We start from the raw sequence: 12,081 nt of genomic DNA, 5'->3' as shown, positions 1-12,081 counted from the left end.
TGTGTAGAAGTCCTACTAGAATCACCGCACAATCCAAGACCATGCACAGTTCAAACTCATTTCCCTTTTATAATTTTATTTTTAGTGATAGACAGAGATGCGTAAAAGCCCTTACATTTTATATCCCACTCACACAGCTGACCATAATCCACAGCTTGGGCCATACACATGCTGTACGAGATTTCATAACATACCAGTTCCCAACACACACGGGCTGCCCAAAATTTAATCAGTCCCACCCCAGACTCAGCCCACTATCCTGCCTCATATCACAGACTCCGCCTGAGAAAGGAGCCTACAGCAAACTTGCCCCATTAGCCTCAGCCTTCTTCAAATCATTGCGTATTAATTTATTGCTTCCGTTGTCCCCTGAACAGGCCATGACTGAGGCACACTATCAGGCAGCCCTTCAACTGCCAAGTTTGAACCTCAGCAACACTTTAAAACAGCTCTTCCAATGACACTCTCAGTAGCTGCATCATCATTTAGCTAGTTACAGGACACAAACTTCTATCCGCATGTCTGCTCCCCACCCCCAGCCCCCATAAACAAGCAGAGACCGTAATCCTGAACAATCACAGAACACTGGGTTACAAGAACTAACCCAGCCTGTTTTACAGTGCTGGCTGCTCCCAAACCATCTTACAAAATGGTGGTTAAACAAGAGAAAATGGCAGCCTCAGTCACCATATCCATGTAGGGAGGTTCTGCCCAAGAAATCTAACTTATTCTAGTGACAAAAGCTACCAGGTTATCCCAATACATTGGTTACAACATGTAATGGGTTAATATTCAAATGAACTGCTTGTCCTTGAATCAGCAGCATGGGAACTGTTACACACACACAGAACCAGCTCGCAAGTACTCTCAGATTAATACAGCACACCGGGAATCAGCCAATGTGTGCACAGTTTCATTCCACACACACACCATTGCCCTGCTCCTGTTTTATAGCGAGTTGCTTTCACGGCGACGACAAATTAATTTTTAGTCTTTAGTTGATACGGGCGTGGGCTGCCGCATCTAGTTTTGCGATGTTAAAGGTGCTATACTGAAGTCGAGGAGGCAGGGATCATTCAGGGTATTCACGCCGCAACCGGGAGGGAATCTACCATTAACAGGGCTTCACACAAATATTCCATTAAGCAGAAAGTTACATTACTGGACAAAAGAAGCCATGCCACTTTGAGAAAACAATTCCTATTCCTATGCTTCCACTCCAGTGAAATGTGCAATAAAGATTAGAATTGTTCCTGTGGTCCGATCCCAATATTGTTGATCTGCAGTGAGCGCGGCGCAGATTCAAAGAGCCTCTTGCTGATGTGACACTCTCTCTCCCATCCTGTCAGTGCTCAGCCGGCATTTACATTTGTAAACAATAACAGAATGAGTGGATTGGTTTGTCTCACGTGTTTTCCATGTGCTTTCGATTTATTGCCCATCTGCCATTACCATCAAAATACTGGAAGCTGTCCAAGTATTTCACACTGAATCTCACACTCCTGGCTGGTTCCCTAACAAAAGCCTCAAGCTTTCTTTTGAAATCTTGCCCAGTTTTATTTCGGGCTCTGACCTGATGAATGCGTGTTGATTACTCTGCGGAGTCTGATGTGTTGAGGTGGTGTCACTATGTATTCGCTGCTCCCTGACATTTCCTACACACTTGGCCACTCCTGTCGCTGCACCCCCCCACCCCGGGGTACACGATGCTGACCGCCGCCCCGCCCTGGGAGTACGCTGCGCTGCCAAGCGCACATCAAGCAACTCAGCAATTGTGCTTTCTACACTAATGCATCTCCTTCAATAAATAACAATGTCTTTAAGCTCCAAGTGTTGCCTTCACCTACATTACACACAGCACCACCCCCGAGACTGGCTCCTCCTTATTCCCAGTCTCCCGGTGAATGCTTGCGTCTCCGTAAACTACCTCTCTCACCTTCCCCCATTTCCATCAGAACTCAATGCACAAACCTATTTTATTAAAAACTCATTCAGATTCACCGAGGCCAGTTGATGGGAACTGGCAACATATAAATTTAAGCCACTATTCTGGATGTCTGAATCTAGATCTGAACACCAGGCACAGATAGTGTTGTCACACTGTCTGCCCCCATGGGTACCCTGCACTGGCTCCATTTATGCAACTGCTTCCATTAAGTACACATGGTACAGAGGATCTGTACAGAATCTGTCTCCGGTAAAAGCCACATTAAACACATTCCAGGGTCATCCATTCACAGAGAGGGGTTCATGCATTAAATTTTCTGCCTCTCCCCTAACAGTGCTCCATCTCCAGCCCACCTCTCCCAGGCCTCCAACCAGCTGCACAAGACATGCAAGAGCAAACCGAAAATGAGCCTTGCTCCGTCCGGTATTCCCTCCCCATCTCCACTTGGAACTTCCACAAAAGAGAGGCGTGAAGGAGAGAGCAAGGAGGCACAACCCTGCTGTGCCCACTCCTGGTGTGCAGCAATTGCAGCACTAAATGCAACACCTGCACTTCACAAAACGTTTTCAATACAGACTCCACTTTCAGTGCAATCTTGACAAAAACAAAATGATCCCAAGTTCTGGGCCACAGAAACCAACACAACCGAGAAATAAGAAAGCAGTTAACCCAAAGCAGCAGCAAGTTCATTATCGCGCTGGGCATGATACCTGGGTGCTCAGTCTGTGCGACAATCATCAACTAAAGAGTGTGCAAAACAAGAGCAATACCAACAACCACAGCACAGCTTCAGAGAACCAGGCACATTATTATTATCCAGAGTTAGTGCAGTACTTATGAACACGAGATCTGGGGAACTGCGTGCCATCATGCGCTAGACATTGACCGTTCACTTGTGACCTTGGTTCAAATCCAGTCCAGACCAATGGGTTGAAAGCCATCTGCCTGCTGCTCAGTTTCTCGAGTTTGGCCAGGCTCGGTCCAGTTTCTCGAGTTTGGCCAGGCTCGGTCCAGTTTCTCGAGTTTGGCCAGGCTCAGTCCAGTTTCTCGAGTTTGGCCAGGCTCGGTCCAGTTTCTCGAGTTTGGCCAGGCTCGGTCCAGTTTCTCGAGTTTGGCCAGGCTCGGTCCAGTTTCTCGAGTTTGGCCAGGCTCGGTCCAGTTTCTCGAGGGCCTGTAGCATTAAACTGCTCCTAACTGGCGATCTTCCCCCGAGGGGCCACAAGATGACTGGCATAGAGAAATAGATAAAGCTGCCAGAGCACTTGGGGCAGAGTCCAGGGAGTTTTGTTCTGCATCTTGTGTAAAACCTGACCTGGGAGCACTTTGAAGCAGACACTGATTGCCTGAAATGGAAAGTGTTGTCTGTCTAGCACTAACACCTCTGATCTTGATGAGCACAACAGTTTTTATTAACAGAACTTGAGAGAATTACATGAGAAACGCAATAATTAAATCCAAGACATCACTTTCAAAAGGAAAAGTCACTCTTGATGTATTTTCACTGTGTGTAAAGTTATCAACATTGTGACAAACATTACTCTGAGCACACTGACTCACACCCAGGAGTTGGAACCCAACAGTGAAGCTGGAAGGGCCCAGTGTTCTGAGGAAGCTTCAACACTACAAGCTGTCTGCTGGGTCATTGGTCATACAGGAACCTGCACAGAATAATTTTTCTTTTTGCTCCGCAAACTGCAAGTGATCACAAACTCCATGAAGTGGTGGTCCGGTGCTTTCAAAAATTGGACACGTGTTCCAAATGCAAACTCCGGGCCAAAGAAAAAACCAGGCAGGACGCCAGGGTGCCAGCCCATTTGTTGCTTGCTATCTCTACTCTTTTTTCTCACTTTGTTGTAGTTCCATCTGTTTTTGAACAATGACCAAAACCACCCACCCCATTAAATGACACAAGGTACCAGCATTAGCTTCTCATGAAGGAAGAGTAGGCTCACTGGGTACAATCACCTGAATCTCACTTTCTGTAAGATATAAAGTCTCAGAATGCAGGTGTACTCTGATGCATTTAAATTCAGAGCTCTCATTTAATCTTTTACTTGTGTCCCAATAGTAACACTTCCCATGCACTGAACATACTGAGGCTGTAGAACATCAAAGAGGAAGGAGACTAGAGGAGGAAGTATTTACTGTGAAGGCACTAATTCCTAATATGTTGGATCATTTTACATGGTTCAACCATTCTTTAAAAAAAAAGTAAATTCCTCAGAGCCCAGGTGACTGTCAGTTGGTGAAAATGCAGAGTCTGCAGACAGGTCCCTCATCAGCTGTCTGGTTACAGACAGAGCAGAGACCCTGATCATTGTATCCAGGCGAGAGGGTGCAATCATGGTCTGCAGAGTTCAACAGCCGACGCCAGCTTACCGCGCCCATTTTCACTAAGCGCCTATTCCTTGAGCGTTAGAGAATCTTTAATCTCTTTAAAACAAAATGAGATACACGAAGGGGTAAATTACTCCACTAAAAAAGTTAACCCCCCCCCCTCCCCCCAATAATCCAACAACCATTCTCTCCCTCATTATTGACCTTTTACACAACACAGGCGAAGGCTTAATCCCAACTGGATGCAAGACATCACTGTAAAACATTTACAACAAGTTTATTTCAGTAAAGATCCATTAGCTCACCCACCCATGTGTGAACACCAACAGACCACTGAAGCACAAGCCCCCCTCAGAGTGGAGTGAACACCCTGCCTTCTCCCTCAAGCAGTTATTCCAGAATCCCCACTCAACAAGCAAGGCTTATGAACTGGTAGATAGGCAGGCAAGGGTGGGGGAAGTACAAGAGACAATTACACATTCTTGCAAAATAAATGTTCCTGTGCAGCTTGAACACGTTAGTCACCCTATGACAGGGAAATGGGATCGGCTGTGCCAGTCTAAGCAATTCAAAAGGATTTTGTCCTGCTCATTAACTATTTAAAGGGGTTTAAAACAGAAAAATGGCAGCAACAAGCGACTGTTTCTGTCCCCACTATAATTACAAAGTGACTGCTCGCTCTGTCCCCAAGGCATGTGTGGCTCATCAAGAGGAAGGGCTGAACTATTTAAAGCACACTTACTCCACAAGAACAATGGAGTATTTTGAGAGAGACAATGAGTGTCTCTACAGGATACTCAGGAACCTGAGAATGGTTCTCTGCAACAGCAGCACTTGCTAGTTGCTTTCACGCAGAAAGATGCTGAGGGAAAGGAGTAGAAAGAAGCCTCTATTCTGTATTTAAACACTATGCAGGGAGGGATTATTCATCTGTCAAGCATCATTATACCTGCACCACAACTGTAGCAGATCCAACAGCAGGATATTTACATAGCACAATTTTTAACCCTTAAATAAAGACTGTGCTCTGGCTCTGGCAGTTTGGGGCATTTGCACGATTGCTGCAACAGCCAGAAATAGCTGAGCCAGTTGCCATAGCAATAGCGTCTGCATGACATCATGTGGTGTCAGTAACCCAATTATACAGCAGTTCGTCCCTCAGAGGTGGGTCTGTTCATGTAATCAGAGGGTGATGTGCACTTAGAAAAATAATTTTCATTAATTCCACCAACGGACCACAGACTGAATGTGGGAAACAGAGGCCATCCGTGCCTGCCCCGCAGACTGGAAAACGGGAGCGATCTCACTGACCCACAAGGGTGTTATGTGCCTTAGTTTCTAGATATCAAAACAAGTAGATATATCCTCTCCTTTATCGGTGCAGCTTGGAACAGGTTCCTGGGACTTGCAGAAGTTGATATAAAACATCCACAATTTCTTATTTACCAAAAACAAGATGGTCTGGGAAGATCTAAAACTCACTGAATTTGGAAAAAAATTCCAGGTATATTCAATTAGCTCCAGCACTTCAGCTTTCAAAACAATTAAAGTCAACAAGACAGTCATTATTAGGGATCAATTGACAATATCTGTTCTAGCCCAATGTACGATAGGTGCAACTAATGAGCCTGCAAATGGAAGTTCAGACATTCTTCCTGCACGTGATGCCCAGTTTTGCTCCCACCTCCAAACAGGCAACCAATGCCAAACACTATTCCTGGGCAAGAGACGACTTGCTCCAGACATCAGTTGGTGCCACGCTAGGCTGCTGCCATCATTGTGTAATTAGGTGGCCCTTTGTGAGATGTTCGTCCTCCCCGTGCACAGCATGCCTGACATTTGCAACTAACATAGGAAGGTGAAAGAACGGTAGTGGGGAAAATGCTAGAGTCCATTATAAAAGATGTAACAGCAGAGCACTTGGAAAACAGTGACAGGATCAGACAAAGTCAACATAGATTTACAAAAGGCAAATCGTGCTGGACTAATCTACTGGAATGTTTTGAGGATGTAACTGGTAAAATAGATAAGGGAGAACCAGTGGATGTGGTGTATTTGGACTTTCAGAAGGCTTCTGATAAGGTCCCGCATAAGAGATTAGCGTGTAAAGTTAAGGCACATGGGATTGGGGGCAAGGTATTGAACTTGGATAGAGAACTGGTTGGCAGACAGAAAGCAAGGAGTTGGAATAAACGGGTCTTTTTCCGAGTGGCAGGCAGTGACTAGTGGGGTACCGCAGGGATCGGTCATTGGGCCCCAGCTATTCACAATATATATTAATGATCTAGACAAGGGAACTAGATGTAATATCTCCAAGTTTGCAGACGACACAAAGCTGGGTGGGCGTGTGTGCTGTGAGGAGGATGCCAAGAAACCCCAGGATGATTTGGACAGGTTGGGTGATTGGGCAAAAGCATGACAGATGCAATATAACGTGGATAAATACGAGGTTATCCACTTTGGTGGCAAAAACAGGAAGGCAGATTATTATCTGAATGGCAATAGATTGGGAGAAGGGGAAGTGCAACGAGACCTGGGTGTCCTTGTGCACCAGTCGCTGAAGGTAAGCATGCAGGTGCAGCAGGCGGTTAAGAAGGCAAATGGCATGTTGGCCTTCGTAGCGAGAGGGTTTGAGTACAGGAACAAGGATGTCTTGCTGCAGTTGTACAGAGCCTTGGCCAGATCCCATCTGGAGCACCATGTTCAGTTGAGCACCACACCTCAGCAAGGATATATTGGCCATAGATTCACCAGAATACCAGGGCTTAAAGGGTTAAATTATAAGAATAAGGTTGCATAAATTAGGCTCAAGAAGGTTGAGGGGCAATCTGATCAAGGTGTTTAAAATGTTAAAGAACTTGTAGGGTAGATACAGAAACTATTTTCACTGGTGGAGGAATCAAGAACAAGGGGACCAACAGGACTGGCTTTTTCAATGTCAAGTTTCGCACAAATGGGCCAGGCAGCCCCCCCAAAAAAGAGGGGACATTATCTTATCATAGCTGGGCCATTCATGAGGGAAATCACAAAGGTTAGTGGAAATCTGGAATTCTCTCCTCCCAAAAGGCTCTGGATGCTGGGGGTCAATTGGAGCTTTCAAGACGGAGATTGATTTGATTTCTGTCGGGCAAGGGTATCAAGGGATCTGGCGCAAAGGGTAAATGGAGTTGAGGTGCAAATCAGCCATGATCTAATTAAATGGCATAACAAACTCAAGGGACTGAATGGCCTCCTCTTGTTCCTATGTTCCCATATGGTTAAACTCTAGTACTTAATCATTCATCCTTGGCCCCCTCATCTACATGCTGCCTCTCTGTTGACATCACTCAGATATGTGGTCTGCTTCTACATATATGGTGACAACACCCAGCTCTACCCTCCACCCACCGCTTCCCTCGACCCACCACCATCTCCATCTTGTGACATTAAATCACGGATGAGCCAACATTTCCTGCAGCTTAAGACGACCAAATTCTTAATTATTCAGCTTCTACCAAAAACTCCACATCAACTCCACCCCCTCCCTGATTGCTCACTCAACATGATCCAGACAATGGTGGCTGAAAGGGACACTGGCTTCAGAGTCGCAGTCTCTAGGCTCCAGGAATGATTTGGGCTCACCGTTTCCCAACAGGCATACAGCACAAATACTATAAAAAGGGAACAGGCATCCACCTACAAACCTTACAGCTAACTAGTTTTATTGCAGAGACCATCCCAAAGATTTGAATCAAACATCAAAGTGGTTGTCCTGAGCCGTGACATCAATTTGTGACTTCCAGACTCCAATATTAAGACTGTCAAAATAGAACAGTCCCCTTCAACATGGAGGGACAAGGTCCTTCATTGCAAAACACAGCCTAATCGGACTCTTTATTAATATCAGAAGAGGGCTTATAAACATGCCCCATCTGGAAGGGTGAGACACTCATCAGTCCCCCTCATAGTAAACATAGTCAGCAGCTTCCTGAAGCATCTAGGGTATAATAAATAAATGATGCAGCCAGGGCCTGAATGGATTTCCATTCCCAGTCACTCCTCGTGGGACTCGACCAACTACAAGACCAGTGCTGTAAAATTAAACTTGATGCGCAATTTCTGTGAACAGCAAATCCCATTCCACTCCCACCACCTTCTCAGAATTCCCCAAACACTCAAAGTGCCAGCAGCTTTATTAATGTTCCAGTGTGGTCACTGTCCTAGCACCTTCAGTAATCCCTTCACTCCCAACTTCAGCCCAAGACACCTAACAACTGGCCCATTAAAACGTAACCATCCAGAGACGTCGCCTTCCTGCAATCCAAAATGTTCTTTCGCCTCACTCCATTTATAAATGCATTGAAAACAATCTGCACCAGCTCAGCAGTAGTTTGTGAAGTACAGTCGTCCTTCCATCTCAGAGACCTGGACTTAAATCCAACCCAGACTGAGAAGAAAGTCTCCTCTACTGTCAGTCACATCTGTGCTCACACTTACAGATAGTGAATATTTGTTGCAAGTACTGAGAGAGATCAGACCCATAGCCACTAGTTACTCAGGCTTAGCTGTAAAACACCCAAAAATCAGTCCAGATTTAATTTTAAATACAGAAATTTGTAAGTGTAATTGGAAAATCCAGAGGGAAATAGATTTTGAACAGGTTAATGAGTCACCCAGAGATTACAGCAAACACTGCATTAAGGGGAAAAAGAGGGGATTTTTTGATAAAAACCAGTGTGAGAAATAATTCTGCAGATGGTAGGTTAGCCTTTATTACAAAGGGATTGGAGTACAAGAGTAAAGAAGTCTCACTGGAATTATATGAGGCCTTGGTGGGACCACACCTGGAGTACTGTGTACAGTTTTGGTCGTCTTACCCAAGGAAGGATATAGTTGCCTTGGACGAAGTGCAACAAAGGTTCACCAGACTGATTCCTGGGATGAGGGGATTGTCCTATAAGGAGAGATTGAGTAGACTAGCCCTATATTCCCTAGAGTTTAGAAGAATGAGGGGTGATCTCATGGAAACATATAAAATTCTTAGAGGGGCTTGACAGGCTAGATGCCAAGAAGTTGTTTCCCCTGGCTGGGGAATCTGGAGCTAGGGGTCACTGTCTCAGAGTAAGGGGTTGGCCATTTAGGACTGAGATGAGGAGAGATTTCTTACTCAAAGGGTTGTGAATCTTTTGAATTCTCTACCCCAGAGGGCTATGGAGGCTCAGTCGTTGAGTATATTCAAGACAGAGATAGATAGATTTTTCCGATACCAAGGAAATCAAGGGATATGGGGATAGTGCAGAAAGGTGGAGTTGAGTTAGATAATCAGCCATGATCTTATTGAATGTCAGAGCAGGCTCAAAGGGCCAAATAGCCTACTCCTGCTCTTATTTCTTATGTTACGTTATGAGGTAGCCCATGAAACGAGTGGCAGCGGAGGATCATTCTATAGGGATCAAGGGATATGGGGAGAAAGCAGGGACAGGGTACTGAGTTTGGATGATCAGCCATGATCTCATTGAATGGCGGAGCAGGCTCGAGGGGCCGAATGGCCTACTCCTGCTCCTATCTTCTATGTTTCTATTCACCATCCCCAGAATCTCTCCACCAAATTCCTAGGAAGCCTGGATACATACTACAGGTAAATCAAAACAGAGCCATGCTCCCTGCACTGGCAGCTTTATTCACTGTAATCAGAATACAGAGACTCAGAAATACATCCACATATTTCAAATTGCATCATTGAGCAACGTCTCGTCGTGCCCAGGGTCTCTTGTTCTCTGCTTATTACAATACTTTAATACCCGGAAAGAAAGCAGGAGGCCAGGTCTGCAGCCTCACTTCTCGTCACATAACGAGAGGATCAAAGGTCAGCCACAGTTCCCTGGAGGGCACACTGTCACATTTAATCATTAGCCATTGTTGTGGTGGTAAAAGTGCATCAAGTCCACTGAAGCTGCACCATGCCAATCTCTGTGCTGACAGAGGGCTGCAATTAGTGGAGCTTTACATATTACATAGAATTACATAGTATATACAGCACAGAAACAGGCCATTCAGCTCAACCATTCCATGCTGATGTTTATGCTCCTCCCATCCTTCCTCATCTAACTATCAGCATAACCCTCAATTCCCTCTCCCTCATGTTTATCTAGCTTCCTCTTAGATGCATCTGTACTATTCACCTCAACTACTCCCCGTGGTAGCGAGTTCCACATTCTCACCACTCTCTGGGATAAAGAAGTTTCTTTTGGATTCCTTATTTGGTTTCTTGGTGACTATCTTATATTGATGGCCTCTAGTTTTAGGTGGAGACACACTCTCTGTCTACTCTATCAAAATCTTTCATAATCTCTATTAGGTTACCCCTCAGTAGTCTCTTTTCAAGAAGAGACAAGAGACCCAGCCGGTTCATCCTTTCCCGATAGTTACAAACCCGCAGTTCTGATATCATCCTTGTAACTCTTTTTTGCACTCTCTCCAGTGCCTCTATATCCTTTTTAATAATATGCCGACCAGAACTGTATACAGTACTCCCAAGTGTGGTCTAACCAAGGTTCGATACAAGTTCAGTATAACTTCTCTACTTTTCAATTCCATCCCTCTAGAAGTAAATCCTAGCGCTATAAATAAACTCTAGAGCATGAGCTTGCTCTATACACTCAGCCCAGCAAGTCACCAACACTCTCTGGTGCAACACTTTCTGTGCCACCCCTACAAGCTCCCATTTCCTTTTGCTCATTCCACCAAAGCAACAATCCACTCGAGCATCTTACTCCGAGCTCACATTGGTCCTTCAGGATGGAACACACTTTCTACACAATCCAGTTTGATTAAAAACACACCTTTTTCACCAGAGTGGCAGTAGGGACACTATAATCAGCTTCGTGTTCCTGGGCGAGAAGAAGCCGGGATTCCTGGTCACTGTCCAACAGCCCCTGCTGAAAACATTGAGCCAGGTCAGCAATGGGCAGCCAGTCATCCCCACACCAGTAAAGTCACCCACCTACAGTCCAACAGTGGGCACTATGGTGAGGTACCAAACAGCTGCCACTTCTGTGGAGCTGTACCCCAGCAAGAATCAGAACTTCCAGGAAAGGGGTAGAGGTGGGGATAGTTTAAAAAAAATACCAGCAGATCGTTTACAACAGAGCATCCAACTTCCACTGTTAGTCACAGCCATTGAGCACACATTCTCTTGGGCATCTGTAGCACCTGATATTGGTATAAAACTGCAGCCACAGTCACAACACATATCACCATGTGCTGGTTCAATTCTTTCAACTGGTAGATTCCACATGATAGCCATGCTCCCTCCAAGGCAGCAGTACATTTATTACACAAAGACCTCGGCCTGCTCAGTCAGAAATCAATTTCTCCCAGGACAATACGTGAAGCAATTACTGAAAATGAAAACACTTCAAATAACTTCTAATTGTTTAATGATTTAACACCCATGTTCGTCGGAACAATTACATGAATTTATCATTAATTTAAACCGTACACACCAGTGTCAAAGGATTTTGTAAACTCCAATTTATCACATCTCGCCAAAACCAGCACAGCAATTGGCCAACAGACAGGATTTCTGAATTAAATGGCACTTTTTCTAAGCATCCCAATAATAACAGATTTCTGGGATTTCAGGAGATAAATGTGTTTGTCTTAGGCTAAAAATATTCTTTGTTGCTTTGTCTGTTTAATCAATCACGGAGGTTATATACAACTATCAAACCAGGATTAATATTGAGGAAATTAAAATAATTCATATAACTTCTAATTGTTTAATGATTTAACATCCAAGCAAAAACTGCGGGGCA

General features: G+C 44.8%; 1 protein-coding gene across 11 annotated transcripts in view; it reads right to left on the bottom strand.

The window, feature by feature from the left end:
* Positions 1 to 12,081, bottom strand: part of LOC147103266 (AT-rich interactive domain-containing protein 1A-like) — a 120,956-nt gene that overhangs the window by 44,002 nt on the left and 64,873 nt on the right. For 5 of the 11 annotated variants that reach the window (XM_085962723.1, XM_085962724.1, XM_085962727.1 and 2 more), the window contains one exon: positions 11,107 to 11,202. The exons of the other annotated variants lie outside the window; for them this stretch is intronic. In XM_085962723.1, the coding sequence (XP_085818849.1) occupies positions 11,107 to 11,202 (96 nt within the window). The remainder of the gene's footprint in view (positions 1 to 11,106; positions 11,203 to 12,081) is intronic. 11 annotated transcript variants of the gene reach the window in all.

The sequence above is a fragment of the Somniosus microcephalus genome, chromosome 20, assembly GCF_052327205.1.
Source record: "Somniosus microcephalus isolate GS21.2 chromosome 20, FLI_Smic_1.0, whole genome shotgun sequence".
Lineage (NCBI taxonomy): Eukaryota > Metazoa > Chordata > Chondrichthyes > Squaliformes > Somniosidae > Somniosus > Somniosus microcephalus.
This window is presented reverse-complemented; position numbering and strand designations above follow the sequence as displayed.